Source organism: Nestor notabilis, unplaced genomic scaffold (genome assembly GCF_000696875.1).
Source record: "Nestor notabilis isolate BGI_N333 unplaced genomic scaffold, ASM69687v1 scaffold14642, whole genome shotgun sequence".
NCBI classification, from domain to species: domain Eukaryota; kingdom Metazoa; phylum Chordata; class Aves; order Psittaciformes; family Psittacidae; genus Nestor; species Nestor notabilis.
The window spans coordinates 83,153-101,566 of record NW_009917096.1 but is presented as its reverse complement, the minus strand read 5'-3'; the positions used below and the strand labels follow the sequence as shown (position 1 = coordinate 101,566).

General features: G+C 35.1%; 1 protein-coding gene across 1 annotated transcript in view; it reads left to right on the top strand.

Annotated features, from left to right (window-relative positions):
- The first annotated feature begins 12,136 nt into the window (after positions 1 to 12,136).
- The window catches only part of DTNBP1 (dystrobrevin binding protein 1), a 28,859-nt gene continuing 22,581 nt past the window's right edge, over positions 12,137 to 18,414 (top strand). Inside the window, exon 1 of the mRNA XM_010024929.1 lies at positions 12,137 to 12,385. Coding sequence (XP_010023231.1) covers positions 12,343 to 12,385 — 43 coding nt within the window. The 5' untranslated portion in view covers positions 12,137 to 12,342. The remainder of the gene's footprint in view (positions 12,386 to 18,414) is intronic.

Here is an 18,414-nt window from a genome sequence, read left to right as displayed (position 1 = left end):
CATCAAAGGCTGAGCTCTGCTGCTGTAGCTTTTGTATAAGGCTAATGTGAAATATCTCAAAGAATAAACAGTTTAAAATAAAAACTAATACAAAAACGTAATGTATAGCATTAAAGCTGGTAATTTAATATGGTAAGATCTGAAATAGTAATTGGCAGCAGCCCTAACTACTCATCCAGTCCTGCATGATGCAAGTTTTCCCTCCTGCTTGCCTTTTAACTTCTTTTTGAAGATGACTGTTTTCCAAAACTGTTTTCAGTTTAATCTTTTTTGTTTTGATTACTTGAACTAACTGCTTTTTCTTTTATAGAGTGTCTGTGTTGCAGAGATATAGTTTTCTTCTTAATGCAAGTTCCATGTATTTACTTCTGCAGATGATTTTTTGTCTCTAGATTCTTAGAGAAGTTATAGGAGGTATCTTCTTCCTGACAGCTTATCAATAAATAAAAAATTATTTATTTATAAAGAAGAGAAATGTAATGCTTTGTAATACAACTTTTCTGTACATCTGTCTAGAACTTTGTAATTACACATAGGGAAAATGTGCTGATACTATCTTAAGCCATCTGTTTTTCCAGTGTCTTTACAAGTCATTGTCTCCTTTCCACTTCAAGTTTAGTGTCTGGTTCTTACCAAAGCTTTTGATGAATGAGATTGAGGATTAAAATTTTAAAACTTCCAAGTTTTTATTTGGATAACTCAAATAAAAAACAAATTCTGCATGGTGCTGATGCAGAGCATATTTTCAATAGGCCTGTTTTTTAATATGTATTACTAAATGTATGTTTTGAGAGTGTTGTGAGAAGCTGCAAGATGTGGTTGATTTATTCATGTTGTCTTTGGATCTGAATTGTGGTATGGGGATACTAGGAATTGCAGATCCTTAGATTCCAAATCCATATTTTTACTGTATGCCAACATAGATATTTTAAGTTTTTCAGAAGTATGTGTTCTAAAAACCAGTTTTGTCAAATACTCATTTCCAACTTTCTTAACAAATGGCAATTATGTATATGGGTATGTATAGTGATAGCATCTTAATGCATCGACCCTAAAAATATTGATGGATTTTGAAAGGGAATATTCTGGGGGTTTAGACAAAAGCAATGAATATCACTGTCAGTTGGATACTCTATTACCATCTTGTTTGCTAATCTGTTTAAGCACAATGACAGTAATTGTTTCATCTTCCCTTTTGGAGACAACTGGCATAAGACCTCCTGATTCTAGGCTCAAGTAGCGTATTTTTTTTCCTCTTACTTTCACAAGATGTTTCCTCAGTATAGATATTGTTTCAATCTGTGGAAAACAAGCATTTCCTGTGATTGTTGTTTTCTCAACTAGTATGCCATTATTAAAAAAAGAGTGCAACTTGTGAGAGCGTTTAAGAATTTTGTAGTTATATTTAGGGTATGCAGGGTAGGAAAAATTTATTACAGTGTCAATCTGCAAATCATAGGTGTTGTGAGGTAGATTTTCTTTTTCTCTGGTAAAAAAGGAAGAAACTAGCTTGGGAAAGGTATATAGGGGAAGCAGGAAGGGAAATATATACTCACAGGAAGTTACAACTAACAGGCCTCTCTACTGTGAATCACACTATAGCTTATTTCCTGGTAAAGCACCCATTCTGTCCAAAACCTGACATTTGGTGATAAAAGTGGGATGTTCACTGAAAATGTGGAGGTAAATGTTTTCTCTTGCTTCTTTTAGAATACTTTGTCTTGCTTAGAAAAGAAACTGTTTCAGGAGACAAACAGTTTTGTCAGTTTTTGATGCAAATAAATTCCAAATTGCATCATCTGTTAAGGAGAACAAGTTGTTATGGTATAGCATATGTATTGTGAAACAGTGTGTATGGTAGGTGACTCAAGGATGACTGAAGCATGCTTAGTCTGTGGATAGTGAGTAGAATAATTTATCTGGACAACTGGTAGGTTGGGGTATTTTTTGCTTTCAAAATTCAGAATGTAACTATGCAGTCTGCAAGGCACAGACTGAAAAGATGTTTGTTATAAATGAATTTTTTGTGAAGAAAAGGCCAGCATTCTGCCTTATTTAAGCTATTACATTGAATCTTCCTTACCTTCTAAATTCATGATAAACCACTACTTTGTGCCAATGGCAAATGGAGCATTTTGCAATTTCTTGAAAACAGAAAATATTTCTTAGTTTTACAGCCTTTGCATTCACAATTGCATCACTACTAAAAATGGAAGGTGTCCTGATATGAAGTTAAACAAAGATACTGTTGCTGTTGACTTTGTTTCTTAGCTGGAACATGAGTATTGTGTGTTATCTCTCACTTTCTGTTCTTGGAAATCCTCTCCTCTGAGCAGTGTTTCTGTATGGCTCTGTTGCCTTTAAAGTGTGTTGTAGCTGAGTGATATTGTCAAATTTTTCTTCTTCACGGTTGTGAAAGGATTTTGGATACCATTGATGCAAATGAAACACTAATTAATATTCACTGTGCTATGAACTGACAAAGCTCTGCTAAGCACTGGATATTTTAGTACCTAAAGCCTTAGGAAGCCTTGGTGGGTTTTGCAGCAGTGTATCTAGAAATTATGCTGCTAGATATAAATGTACAATATTTGTATAACTGCACATGTTTATTAGCCTGATTTCTAAACAGATTGCTTTAGATAAACACACTTAGTAATATTACCCTTATGTATGATGATAACAAAATTTTTTGTTTTTCATTTCTTAATGAGTCTTAAACTGTGTAAAATCTCTTGTAGATCTAGATCTTGTATTTCTAATTATCTTTTTTTAATTCTTCTTTTCTCCAACAGGAAGGAACTTGAGACCTTCAAAGGTAAATTCTATTTTTAATTTTATACTTGAATGTTTGCAAGAGTTAGTAATTCCTATACTAAGTGAAACTAGTAAGGAACTGTTCCTTTTTTACATTTGATAATGTTAATTTTATGTCAACCCAGCAGGCTGTTTATTTTTCAGTTTACCTGTTCTTGTCACTGGTTTCTTTGAGAGAGTCATAAATGTAGGAAGAACACAGATGGTTCTGTTGTCTTAGCTTCTGTTGTCTTAGCTAGGTTTCAGAGGTTGTGTATTCCATTCAAGCCTTTCCCTTGGTGTTCAGTTTTGGAAGTTAAGGGCTTTGTCTTCAACCAGTTGATGTCTTTTCTAGCATGAATGTGTTTTTGACATGTGTCACAGGAAGTTACTTGCTAGACTTAAGTAATTTCTAGGAGATTTTCACAGTATTGTGTTATATCAGACAAATGCAATTTTTGTAGCTCAACTTGTTGGCTATACATGTTAAAACATAAAAATGTCTGTCCTAAATAATATGCAGTGGCTAGGAACTTTGTCATGTATTATTGCTTTGTCTGTGGTGTGTAGATGGAACACATTAGCATTTTCAGTAGGTCTTAAATTCAGGTTTACTCTACCTACTAATATTGATGTTTGATCAGCTTGACAATTGCTATTATCTTTTGCTTTGAATAAGATGTGTCTGGTTTTGTGACTAGTCTTTATTTATGAGAATGAAGTCAAGTACATTGATTTATGTCAATTAATTGTCTCTTGAAACTGAAAGAAGGAATGGCAATTTCTATCAACTGCATTCCTCTGCCTTTTCAGTTCATTACTTTGCTCATCTTTACATAATGCTAAAAAAGGAAAATAATAAAGCTAACATTAACAGACAAGCAACACAGATTATGTAAAATGCCACTTTATCTGTAGCTTAACATAACAACCCTTTTTTTGATTGATTTGATAACTTTCAACGCAGACTAGCTTAATAAGAAACAAAAGATTATGCTAAGCTCATTCTGTTCAAGAGCAAGACAACTACTTGGAGTACCTGGTGCTTGTGAGAATAGTGAATCTGTTTTTTCATTTGTATTGGTTAGGTGTTTTAAGTTTCTGGAAACCAGGGGGATGTTTTCCAAAATAATTTTTCTCTTTGCTTCTTGGTTTTTAATAGAGATTGTAAAACTGTTTTAAAAAGACAATCATTTTTGTGGAAGAGGAGGGTGTTAGTTGTGTGTTGACCTTGAAATTAATAGCAAACTATGTAACTGGTTCTGTAATAGATACAAAGGCGTACACGTTTCCAATACTAGTTACCAAAGACTTGTCTTGGTAGCCAAAAGAAGATTTTTAGTTTACTACAGAGAGAAAATGGCAAACAGATGCCAAGGAAAGAAAAAAAAAGCAAAGGTCTTTGCATGTAACTTCACTGTAAAGTTCAACTGCAGTCTGTGGCTAATGCAGCCGATATGAATGGGAAGGAGTAGGATCTCATGCTATAACAAGGAAAGACCAGGTTAGAGGATACTCAAGGTCTGTTGGGACAGTTTTGAACCAACTGATACAATTTCTTCCATAACACTCAGAAGAATTGGCAGAAGTTATGGAATGCTGGAAAAGCACAGAATGACAGATATTTTAAAATGGATATTAAATACCAGTCAGCCTAATTTCTGTGGGTTTTTTTGTATAATAAACTAATGGACAAGCTTATACCTGAAAGAAGAGAGAGGAGTAATAGCTAACAAACTTTCAAGAATAGTCGTATCGAGCAAGTCTAAATTTTTTTCTAGAAGATAGCACAAAATACTTTAAAATGGATATTATATTTCATTTTTAGCTTGCACTGTCTTGCCTGACATTTTCAGAGGAAATTGAGAATCCTGAAAAGCAATTGCATGACTGATTGGAAATACATACTTGGAGGAAATGTTTTTATGTTTTCTTGCTTATTAGGTTGTTCTTTCTCAGATCTGATGCTACTTACAATTTTTGATGCTAACCTGTATTATGAAATAGAGCTGTTCATTAGATTGGCTTCAGTCAGTCTTCTTCCAGCCTTTTGGACCTTCAGCCAATTTCTGAGTATCTGGCATATATTTCATCAGCTGTTTAGAAACAAGGACAGTAAGAACTTCCTGGTTGTGAAGGATTCATGATTACATAGTGACATATGTTTTTGTGCTGTACTAGTTTTGCCCAGTCTGACTGGTGGCTCCTTCCTTCATTTTTCTGTTTTTAGCTACCTCCAAGGGTCACTAGATTAGTGCAAAAAACTACACTTGGTTTACTTCAGTTTTGGTTTATGAAGCATGCCAAAATAACTCAGTAGGTGGCCATAGAAATACTGACATGGAAGAAGGAAAAGACAGCAGCAAAGGCAGGCAGCATGTCTAAGTTAACAATGTAATACATCAATCTTAAACCCAAATAGGTAGTACATTACCTAACATTTTAAGGTTGAGGTGAGGAAGCATCTTGCTTACAATTCTGGTTTGCTGTATTCAAGAAAGCTTGGTTCCATCTGAAATCTGTAAGTAGATGGGTAGATGATTCTTTGCATTTTTATATTGCAAGTATAGACTACATCCCCAACAAACTGATCCTTGCATAACTGTCCAGAGTGAAATGTGTTCGTAAACATTCAGTTCATAAAATATCCAGCATGGGGGCTAGGAAAGAACTGTTTAAAATATCTCAATATACGCTGCTTGCATCTTTCAATGCATGTGCAGCTGAAATTGTGGTTTAATGGAAAAGACCAGAAATGCCACTTTTCATAATAGTAACTTGTTATTTGTGAACTCAAATACCATATGCTAAAAAGCACTGGCTTCCAGATTAAGGATGGTAAATGTCTTGCATAAAAATATATTTCATAAGTATGTAAGTTCATCCTATCTGAATCTGTAGAAATTGAAGTACCTTAAAAACATTCCTTAAATATGTTTGCTAGAGGGGGTAAAAGGAGGGTTGTGTGCACTTTTATCAGTGTCCAGATGTAATTCTCATGTTCACCAGTGCTGAGTTCTCATGCCTTGCTCAGAATAGAAAGTAAATTTTACTGGAATTAAGAAACCAAACAGTATAGTCTATGAGGATCAAAATAGCACATCATTGGAAACTTGAATTCAGTGATCCATCAATTTCATAAAAAATGTAGAAAAAAGCCCTGATTATATGTTGATTCTGACCATGAGAATGCAGGTCTGACTCACAAAGCAGGTGGATGGCTTCACAAGTCTCACAAATTTCTTTTGAAACTTTACTTCCCTGGAGTTTTGTGTACATATAAATATACGTAGATACACTAGGTGTAGTCTGGATAGGACCACTAAATTTATGAAATCTTCAAAGGTGTATAACCTTATAAGCATTTTAAATGTCCTTGGATACCTAATATTTACCAAAGACTTATTTTAATATTGAAAGAAAATCAACTTTCACATGACCAAGAAACAGAACAGTTTCTGGTTTCATTTAGATCTTCCTTCTGTGTGCGCTAAGGTAAAAAATGGTAATTTATTGACATATAAGGATATTCTTTGAGGATATGAGGAGGGGCTCAAACAAAGCTCGGTGTATGTACTTGCTTGCAGCATGGAAAAGTGTTGAGAATCCACTAACACTCTTGCTCGTTGATTGTTATTACCTTTAAGTAGCATGAAACAAGTACGTAATACTGTTTTAGAAGTAATGGACTATTTTTGTATTTATCAGTGGAGATACTGTTTTAGAATTTGTTCCTGTCTTTTTCATATTTGTATTATAGATTGTACTCTTTCATCATGAAAAGTAGATTTTCTTTTTCTTCCTTTTGCTTTAAGACTATTTAGAGAGCCAAACCTTCTCATTTGTTGTTTATCATACCCATAGTGTACAGGGGCAAGACAAACCTCTCCAGTCTCTTTTCTTTCAACCTCAAGGGTTTTCTTTACAATGTAAGCATAACATATAAATAATCTGTGATGCTGAGAAAGTAAAGGTTAGAAGCTTTCCTCCTTCTTTATATTAAGCCTATTTCCCTGAAGAAGTTAGGGGGTGAGTGTGTGGTGTCCTTGTTGATACTGCTGCATCACTGGTGTTTGTATACCTGAAGTGTAAGTGTGTACTAGGACAAAACATCGCAAGGTTGCCTAGTTCATTTATAGTAATTTATCTTTCAGAAAGCTTTGCTGTAGAAGACGATTGATTTGTGAATTAAAACATTGAGTATGCCATATAAAGTAGCCTGCAAGTTTCTTCCTAGCATGCATAAGTTTCAATATTTGGAGACTTGCTTGCAGGACCAGGCTTATGCTCAGTCGTAGTAACATATCCTGCTGAGTTTACTTCAGACTTTATCCAAATGGGGACTATATACATGATAGATTTTAAAATTGCTTCTAAAAGTCTCTTTAATTAAAAAAGGAAAAAAACCAACCAGCCAACAAATGTTTAGGATTAAATGCTTTCAGCTTGTTTCTGGATAAAAAGCTAAAGCAGTAGAGGCCATTTAGAAATCAGCAACACAGTGCTTTTGGACAATGAAAGGTAGCAGAAACTTTGTAAGGGCCGATAGGCACATGGCTTTGGCAACTGAGTCATGCATATTTCTATGCTTTAACAGCATTAGTTTCATTCAAGTTCAGAGAAACAAGTTGTGTGACCGTTTTGAGCACTTCTGTTTAATATACAACAAAATAGGTTTTCTGCCCTTTAGCATCAGAGATCTCTCCCAGACAAGTCCTGGTAAGTTTTAACAGCTTTATAGAATCATTGAATAGTTTGGGTTGGAAGAGACATTAAGGATCATCTAGTTTCAACCCCTCTGCCATTAAAATACTATTTCTGAGAATGAGTCTGGTAAAGAAAAGAGGTGGTTTTTCTTGCTTTTCTCTTCCAGGTTGAGTCATTGGGTGACATTTGATATGCAGATCTTTTATCATCCTTCTTCATGCATCTAAGATACTTCTGTTGAAGTTGTAGTCCTTTCATCAGTAACTTAAATATGTTTGTGTCTAAACTTTAATTTCCTGGCTTTCACTGTTCCGTTTTCTAAGAGCACACAGTATTTGTAGCAGTCTGTTGACTCCATCCCTTTGTTCTCTTTTTTATGAAATCTACTCTTCTCAACAAATAGTGTGTCAAAATGTTTTGTTTTGGTGGTGTTGGTATTTTCTTTTTTTTTTTTTTGGTGGTGGTGGTTTTTTGTGGGTTTTTTTTTGTCTTCCAGTCTAGGGATCCTCTTTATCCTGCTGTATTCTGATGGCTGTCAAAATAAGCAACTTTTTCCTAATCTTCACAGTGTCTTCTAGATGGTAGTATGCAGTGGAGATCTTTACAGATTGTGGTTGACAAAGCTCATACATTCAATGATGTAGTTGTTCTAGAAGTTGAGCTGTAATATTCAGCACACAATCCTGTATGTTTCTTCTGAGCACGAGTAGAGATATTGTGGTAGAAAATCATACTAGCCACATGCAGTTTTACTTTATCATTTCCAGATATACTGCCCCAGAGTCTGTAACATTAGGAACATTGAAGGTTTTTAATTACTGTGAAGAATTTTTTGTGGACAAACTGTGTCCGTAACGAAGTTATTTAATATTGAGAGTTCTATTTTAATTGTTGTATTTCGTGATTTTGGCATTTCAATGACTCATTTGAATAGTAGGAGAGGGAGGTTGACTTTGGTTGTTTGAGTGCATCTTCCAAAACATGCTATGGAAGAAAGGCAGTGTCTCTGCTATGAGTGTTTCCTGATGGTTTTAAAATTTATTTAGGTGACCATGGTCAAAACTGTCAATATTTAATCCTTGTAGCACAAATACAAAAGAAGACAAGTCGTCTTTTGGCATACTAGAAAACAGTTGAGAAACAATTGCTTAATTCTGTTTTAATAAAGCTAAGATGGAGTAAAAAATTTCAAGGATATTCAGGTTTCAGGGTTTTTCATCATTATTTTGCTGTGAGCTGAAAATATTTGGACAGATTTCTAGTTCATAACATATGTTACCAGCTTCTTTCCCATCCAGACTATGGGAGGAGGACCTTACGGCTTTGTATATCCTATATTGTCTGTGGCAAGAATTAACCAAGACTCCCATATATGAAAGCCGTTCTCTTGACACTGGGAATATTTGAGACTTGGGAACTTGTAATCAAACCTTGAGTGAAAGGCAAATAAGTTTAAATGTTTAAGCCTTCTGTTATAGTGTGACAGGATAAGGCAGATAGCAAAGAAACCTAAATGATAAAGTGTCTTTATCGCTACCTTACTTTTGAGTTTGCTTTTTGTGTTTTCAGGTTTGCAAACTCTCACATCTGTTTAGCTCTCAGGACACATTTTGTAAAGCTAGCTACTTGTAACTTTTGTCCTTTTTTTTGCCTTCCTTGAAGTAGGTATGGACTTCAAATCAAGCCTTAAAATAAATAATCATTTTAAATAGAGAAATTTAAGGAAGGTTCACTCTTGGTCTTTTAATCCTCCCCAAGAAATAGTTGAAGCTTTATACATTGGGGCAGATAGCACCAGCATTGATATGTAAAAGCTTTTAAATACACATTTCTGTATCCTGCAGATGGGTAATGCTGAGTTTCACACCTCTGATTCTGTTTGGCTGAGTTATCAGACTTAATGACATACTTTCAGAACTTATTCAGGGTATGAATACATACCCAATAACAGTGGAATTTTTCAGTTTTCTATCTAGACAGAAACTGTATGTGGTACAAAAAAACACAAAAGCAATTGCTTGCCTCTTGCTGACCCCTTAAACATGACTTTTCTATTGCAACACTATTGTATTGAGCAGTAGGTGTACATGAAAATTTATTAGCTGCTCTTCACAAGAAAACAAAACAATTGCTGGATTAATTATTATGACTGGGGTAAAACAAACTACAAAGGATAGCAGCATTGTGTATGCATTTATTTTGCAGATGACTGGAAAGAAATTTGTTACCTAATAGGGTAATGTCTACAAGTGTCAAGTCTTCAGGGCAGACAGTATTTTCTATACAAGAAATATAATTTACATATCAATGGAAGGGGGAAAAAAGGGTGGGGTTAGTGTATATAAGCTGCAGGAAAAAATATCTACAATTTTATCTTCAATAGCTGTATCAGAACGCTGTTTCCCATTATGCTTTACCAAAAGGTGGGCTACACTATCAACTAGATCAGTAATCAGATATGATGGGAAATTATTTCCCATCTACCCATTTTTTATTAGTTTTCCACTGGTGAGGAAAAAACAGAGCTTCTTTGATAGTGGCAGTACAGGCTAGGTTGGATCTTAGTCAATCATAAAATGGCATCCATTTCTAAGGTGGATATACATATATATATGTATATAGGAAATGGGTCTGAATTTCCAAAGCTGTAAGTAAGAAGTAGAATTTTTAAAGGAAATCTAAAATTTAGCAAGGGATGCTATAGATACACCAGGTTGTTTATGGACAAACTAGATAATCCTTGGAACAAATACTGTATGCCATTGCAACTCAGCTGATCAAAGATATGGTTTGGTTCTGTCACCCCAAGCCAATTCTGTGTTTAATGCTTTGAATGTTTTTTCTACTTTTTGTTTGATGTGTGTTGTGACCGTAGTATAGCTTTCTAAGTTGCAAATTTGGTAGTGCTGCTTGTTTGTTTGTAATATCTTTGCTCAGCTAGATTTCAGGATTTCTTGATGGCTATCACCTGAAAGTAGTATTCAGACAATGAGTTAATATAACCCACAGAATGCTAATGTTGCAGATGCTGCTAAAATCCTGTGTTTATCAGGGGTTTTTTAGTGCTAATTCTGACTGGGGAAGAGTGGAGGGTAGGAACACTTCTTTTTTTAAAATTCTGCTTCATCTACATGTATTTTTAGAGAATCTTGTGGTTTTTTAATGTGGCAGCCTTATGCTCTTTCATCCTGTCTTATGTTGCCTTGTATTTTGAGGGAGCTAGTTTATTCTGACGAATTTTAATATTGCTGCATTTACCTAGCTTTCTTTTTCCTGGAGTCCTTCTACTTTTGTGTTTTAATGTTGCACTAGGTCAAAAGCCCTTTTGGAGGTGAGATGTATCACAACAATTTTGACATCACTGCATCTTAAAATAAGATGGCTTTTGCATGTGCAGGTACCTCTCCAGTTGGCTGCAGTAGAAGTTGGCCCTTTGCTGGAGTCAGCCTTGCAGAATCCTGGTTTTGTAAGGGGTGGAGGACCAGCACAATAGACATTTTCTCTGGCTATTGCCAGGGTGAATAGCTAACTGTGTAGATAATAAAAAATTTCATGGGAACGTAAGTCTTGTCATATTCAGTTTATGTAGAAAAGAAGCATTTAAATGTGTGATATTTTAATTGTCTATAATGTTTAAATGACTGAAGTGGAAAAAACAGAATCCGATTCTGTCTGCAGCTCTAACTTGAATTCATCCTTTAATTACCCAAGTCCAGAATGAAAGCCAGGATTATCTTATGGTTATTATTCTTTTAATCTTTCCCATAGATATATTTGATGTTATTTTCATGAGTGAAATAAACCTGAGTTTGGTAGGCCCATAAATTCTTGGTGATTCTTCCTCTAATGATGATGACTGGAGAAGCATTTGTTACGTATTTCCCTTTAGTCTGTACTCTGTATTTTGGTAATTGTCACCAAGAAGCTTTTCAAACTGTGATCATTTTAAGTAAAAGAAAGGAATTGTTATGACTATCATGATTTGCAGCAGCACTGTGCACCCTTCTAAATTGAAGAGGCAACACGTACTAGTGTTCCCAATTCTGAGCAACGCCTTACAGTTTTTGGAACATAAATGCACTGTTGTGTAACTGCAACATCACCATAACCAAAGATTCTCTGTCGTATGCTGTTTCTGTAATTTTTTTTTAACTGCATAACCATGTTTTGAATTTTTCATGAAAATGTAGTCTGGATATGTAAGAAAAAAAAATCAGTTTTCAGTAGAGAAGAATGATCCTGATTTATTTTAATATCCTATCCTAGATTTTTAATATTTTATGTGTGAAGTAAGAATAGTATGTGATCTGGTTTGTGGGGTATCTGAGCTGAGCCATGTTAAGGAAAAATATTTGAGGGGAGAGCTTTATGAATCATCACCTAACAAAGAAAGAATTCGGAAGCCTTCCGTACCTTTTCCCTGGCTTCTAAATTATTTTCAAAGGCTTCTAGCTCTCTGCCAAATACACACATGCTGTAACTGCATGTTATCAGATTATAACCTGCTGGGAGGATTTCTGTCTTTGTATCACCCCTTTATTTAGCAGCATGTGGTACCTTCCCAAATACATGCATGCATTTCTGGTACAGCCCAGCGGCTGGTAGCTTGTGCTCAGGTTCTGGAAAGGCGCTGAGTTGAAGTATCCATGTGTATGCATCTGTGTGCGAGTGACCCACTGAAAACTGGCAGTTGCGGTATTACTCCTTTGAAAAAGCAGCCTTCTAGCATTGGTCTTTGTTCTACATCAGTGAAGATGCACATCGGTGAAGCTGCTTGGTAACCGGAGCTTTCACTTGACCAGGACTGTGTTTCTTTTTACTTGCTTATTTCTCACTGCCATGTCATCTCCGGGAGCCCCTGAGGATACTCAGAAGAATTTATGTAGGTGGAACTTTATTATCACGTCTGTTATTTGTCAGCTTAATTTGCCAAGCTAATGTAAAATTCAAAATGAAATTAAAGTTAGCTTAATTAATTTCCTCAGCTGCCATAATTGCCTGGTTTGTAAAGGGTGTGCTATAAATGAGAGGTTAATTGCCAACTCGATTTAGCAGATTTGAAAGAAATAGTGACTAAATGTCTATTTTGTCAGGGCTTTCGTTTATTGCTTTGCTTTGCATTATTGTCACGTTAATATTAATCAGAATTAGTAAAAGAATATGAATACATAGCAAAAATTTAAGCAGACTTGCCTGAGGGTGGGGCGATACTGGAGGATGAGGGGAGACAGAGAATTATTATCTGAAGATAAAACCAAACGTAAAAAATGAGAGCAATAAACTCACTCGTATAGGTGCAGTCATGCTAATTTTTAGTTTCCTTCAGATATATAGAATTATGATTAAAACATATGTTCTTAAATGAAGCAATTGATCAGTGTGAGCAGCCTATGTCATATGAAACAATGTTCTTAATAATGCAATTAATAACATTCTCATGATATTAATTATTAATTTGTAACTAATGATGCTTACAACTGTGCATTAATTGAAATAGAAATAAGATGTGGATATCTACTTCAATTCTTTTTATGTTGCTTTATATAACCACTGGAAGAGGTTGGTTTTTTTTCTGTTACAATTCACGTGGATTTTTTATTTTTTATTTTTTTTTTTTTTTTCAGTTGATGTCCAGGACCAAACCATTAGAGTAAATTGAGCTATTATATTGTTTTAATTACCTCTTGGAGCATGACTTTATCAGGGCTCTACCTAGGAGTTGTAATTCAGACCATCAAATTAGATCTTAAGTAACAGTGAAGTTGAATATCTTGTTTTAAGCAATTCATCTGATATAGGATAACTCTTTATATTTGTATTGATAGAAATACTTTGTGTATCAAAATAGTTATTTTCCATAAATCTAGACAGAATAGTTGACTATTTACTTAAAGATGACAACATTTGCTGTCTGTTCTGCTAAACATGGTGCGACCACTTTGCAAGCAAAATTGTCAGTATTGCAAGCAATATATATGGTACTGGTATAGTCCATTTTGTATCCTTAACTACTTTGTACATATTAACAGAAGTTGTCTTTTTTTTCTTACTGTTGTTTCCTGAAATTGAAATAGAAGTATGGTGAATTGGTGGTGCAGCTGTGAATCTTTTTTCCCTTATTTGCAATCATATGCTGGGCAGTAGAATTGCTATTTTGTGCATGGTCCATGTGCCAACCTTGAAATTATACTTCTATAAGGATTAGAATTGGAGAGTATTTCTGAAATGTGAGCTTTAGCTATATCAGTTCTCCAAGTACTGCTGGGCAGAGGTAGCAGTAAGTAGAAGCTTCAGTGTCAACATTAATACTGCAAAGGTTAGCACCTCTTTAGTAATCAGGATTATTATAATTTTTTTAATCACATTTTCTTCTGTAGCTTGGTGACAGTAAACTACACAAACGTAAAAATGGTTTATTATATTTTTATGAAAATGTGTTTGCTTACCACCTATGTAGGCTGAGGTTAATGAGAAATTAAGAAATATTCATATACCTGCTATTAAAAAGATTGCTTCCCTGTAGCAGGATGAGATGTAATACTTCTTTGGGGTGCTGAAAGACCAAATGCTGTAGGCTTTTGTGGCCTCTGCATCTTAGTGCGAATGAATTTTTGAACAGTTTTGTAATGACAGTATTCTTTCTTTTGGCACGCTGCTTCTATTTTATTCCATATTAGAAATGTAAATGTAAGTGAAGACATTTCATCAGTTTGATTTGTAGCTAAATAAATGTACAGTAATAGATCATATGCTTCGAACATTTCTTCACATGGCACTGTTTTTTTCTGTAGAGGTACCAAAAATATGATACTATTCTGGTCCTTACAGCGTTCAGGACTAGTAGAATTGCTTTAAAAGCTACAGTAGAAATAATTTATTCCTTCTTTATAGTATGTCCTTATATACATTTCAGTCACGCCTTTCACAGCAGTGTGTTATTAAACTGCTTGTGCTGCTCAGATTTTAATGATTCACATGGAAAGGGCGGATGGCTGAGGTGTACATGTGGACATGTGAGAATTCCGAATGTTTCTCTATCCTGGTCAGTAAATGGAACAAAAATGGGAATATTCTGGTAAGCAAATCTGCCTGTTTCATTTACAAGTGTTATGTATGCTGTGTTAAATTGTATTAAGGCATTACAGCTGAAACTGTACAAACATAGTTCCCCAGTACTGTAGCTAGTGTAGCATCCTGTTTGTAATTGATTTGTTTTTTACTGGACAGGTGAATTAATAGTCCCTTGGAAAATGGCATTAAATAATAAAAATGAAATACTTAAAATGAGCTGTTTAAAAAATCAGTAAAGCATTTTTTTAGGTAATATTTATAAATTGCGTATTTCTAATAGAGTGAATTAAGGCGGAAAGAAGTTAAAAGGCAGTTGTGACTAGCTGAACCATTGTTTCATTTTTAATCACTTGGGTTACTCTGTGGATTAAGGCAAAATAAAAATCTTGTGGAGATGTCACTCAGCCCTTTTTTCCTTTTATGTAGAAGGCAGCTAATCCTATTTTGACGTGGCATAAATGAGACATGATCAAAATGTAGTTGGCTGTGTCTCATTTTAAACAGTTTCTGGCTTAATTAGATAATTATGTAATCACTTCAGACCTTGCGCAGCAATGTTTCCATTGGCTCGGGAAGGTTTTAACGTGGATAGCAATCTTAAATCCTCGTAGATTTATTATCTCGTCTCTGGTTATCGAACATTAAAGTGGAAAACCCACGCTTCATGGAGAAGACAAGAATACTTCAGATGGTTTTCAGTGTATCTTGTACATTCACATGGGTAGGAAGTGGAACTGGTGGTACTTAATAAGCTCAGGTTTCGTGCCTCACCAATGATGTGGGAATTGCAGTTCTGCAGGCCCTATTTTCCTAAGTCTTAATCATAGATGTAATGTATTTTTTTTTAAGCCAGTTTAACCATACAATGGAATTAGAAGTGTGGGCTTTTTACCTTTGTTTTAAAGAGTGCTAGTTAGTTGTCTGTGCGATTAGTCTTGCATGCAGCTTCTGGCACTTTTTAGGAGCACAGGGTCTTCAGGAAGGGCCTACAACTTCAGCTTCTGTCTCCACAAACCAAAATGCCCGGAGGAAGCTTATCCACCTTAAGGGTTTGGGTGAGTGGCACATGTATTTTCCCTTTTTAATTGTTGGTACCTATTTAGAGGATTGTGCTGCCAGTCACTTAGTACCTGGTTCTCATCGCACCCAAACATGTTTTGGATGCAGTCCTGTAGAAGGGCTGACAGAACAGAAAGCCAAGTCCTTGGTTTTCAGCATGTCTGGGGAACTCTAACTGGTATGAAAACTTCTACTAGTTACAGAATGGGGAGAAATCCAGAAGAGGTACTCTTCTCTCCCTCTCTTGCATTGTCCCTGCATACAGTTCAGGGTGCTTTTGCACCACTGAAGATTTCTCCTGCATATTAATGATTATTCAGCCTAATTGTTTTAAAATTCATAAAGTGAAAATTAATTTGTCATATGGAAGAATTGTGGACTACCTACAACAAGAGAAAATAGAAATGGTTTTATCTATCTAACACAGACCAAAGAAAGAATATATTCTGAGTCATATCTCATAGAAATTTGAAAATATTGAGGATTTCCAAGACAAAAGAAACAGTTATTTTAGAAGGAAATTTGTAAAATGCAAGACAATGTCTAAAGGTATTTTTAATTATTTTTCAAGGTATTAAAAATGTCATGAATGAATTTCAGAAAAGCCAGTATTCTTACTGTGTAGTCCTCTTTGCAGTCCTTGAAAGTTCAAGTAAGGAGATAATCATGATGATAAGACATTTTCATTTTAAATTACTTTGAAAATAGATGCTTTTTGAATTGACATTGAGTATGACTATGGCAATTTTACCAAGTGTACTGCTGCTTTTGAATGAAGGAAATAGTCTGATATGTTTCTGTAAGGAAAGCATTCTTCAAGTATGATTCTTATACTTAAGATACACGTTATATATATGACTCTTTAATATTAGCCTTTGAGAAATACTTACTAGATCTAATCTGGGTTTAGCTTGCACATTCTGCATTTTGTTCAGGCAGCAGCACAAGTATGAAATTTAAGTGTTGATAACAGGTGACTCTTATCAACACTAAAACATGCAGAAGATAATAACTTTATAGATTTTGTCCTCTTGTAGTTAATAGCAAGCCAGAAAGTTCTGCAAGTGACAGGTTATTGAGTGAAAATTATATAGGAAGAGAACAATCTCTGTCATGAAGTCACACTTGAGAAATGAACTATTGAGATTAATTCAGCTGTGAAAAGGGTAAATACCATCCAGGGATGGATCAATCGTGAGATTTCCAGTGGACAGCTGCAAATAAGAAGAGGTGTTAGAGATATGACTGAGTTTTGAGAAGAGAGTTTATTTCACAAAATGCTAGGAGAGATTGGCTTGCTTGATGGATCAGAAGAGGCAAGGAGACTTCTGCGTGTAGACACAATAAAGGTATTAGCATCAAGAAAAAGAGAAAAATTCCTGAAAGACCAGTGTGCATTGGGTGGTTTGGGGGTTTTGTTTTGTAGTGATTAGTATGCCTCCAGCTAATTGTTAATTGTGTTAAACTGTTCTAGTTTTAATTCAGCAAAGGGGCTTTCTTAAATCCTACAAGCACTGAAAATACTGTTTACGTTGTTATACTCTTCAGTCTTTTATTTTGTCTAGTGTCCGTTGTTTTCTAGCTTACCCTAATTATGAAATTACTGGGGAGGAAGAACATACAAGTATTTGAACTACTTTTACTGAAATCTGTTGGGCAGCAAAGTTTATTTCTTGGAAACAGCTGCTTTTCTGTCTACAGAGGGTGAGAATTAATAGCTCCATGGTATAAATTTAGTCTGATGACTAACCTGAAACTTTGTTACTTTTGCTATATTCCGTTAATATGATCCCTGTTCCAGTGGTGTCTTTACTCATCCTTCTTAGTTTGTATTTTGATATAGAAGGCAATATGGCATCTGGCTGCTGTCGAAGATCGCTGTGAAGAGTTTCCTATAAAAGCCACAAGAAAATATGTAACCCTTAACTTCGTTCAGAAGGACAAATCTGAGAAAAATATGGGAAAGTTTTTTGATTTTATCATTGCTAGAAGACTTAACCGCATCTCAAATCCCACTTACTGACTTTAAAATGCGCAGACCTCTAACCGAGTCTGGTGATTTCTGTAATGAACATGCCCTTTTGTATTCTAAGCGTAAGGGACAGGATAAAGTTTAATAAAAATGTTTGATTTTTTTTTTTCCCCCCATATCACTTAAACTTCCACTTAAAAACATCTCTGTTTGCTAGGAATGCCTCTTTCCATGGATAAAAGTATGCTGTTTACCCTTGGTTTTCAATTCCATATATTATGGAATGAATTCAGTTTTATGTTTTACTAAGCTTTGTGGAAAGTGTTAGATTACTTGCATAAACATCAAGCTTCTGTACACTATAGCACTGGTTTAAGAAGTGCCTTCCTTTAAGTACAAGTAGCTGACTTCCTCTGCGTTGTAAATGGAGTGTTAGTGGACATCAGTGTGATCTCTTATGTCATGACCTAAAAAGAAAATTTAAAAACGCTGTATGCCCTCCCTTCCAGACTCTTGGACAACTGCCAGAACTTTGCATTAAAACAGTGGGACTAGGACAGTTTTTGCCTTAAAAGATAGGTGGAGTTACATGCGGATCACCGAGCTAGCATCTCTAGCAGGATGGAGACAGATTTGCTCTGACAGTATAATGCGCTTTGCAAGCTCTATTTTAAGAATTCTTTGCACTGTGCCTTTTTTTTAAGACTATATTGGATAATATTTTGTTTCTGTTAGGAGTCTTACACTTCAGGAGGCTCCAAGTTCATGCCAACATTGTTAAATTCTGCAAGTCAGAAAGTGCATATACC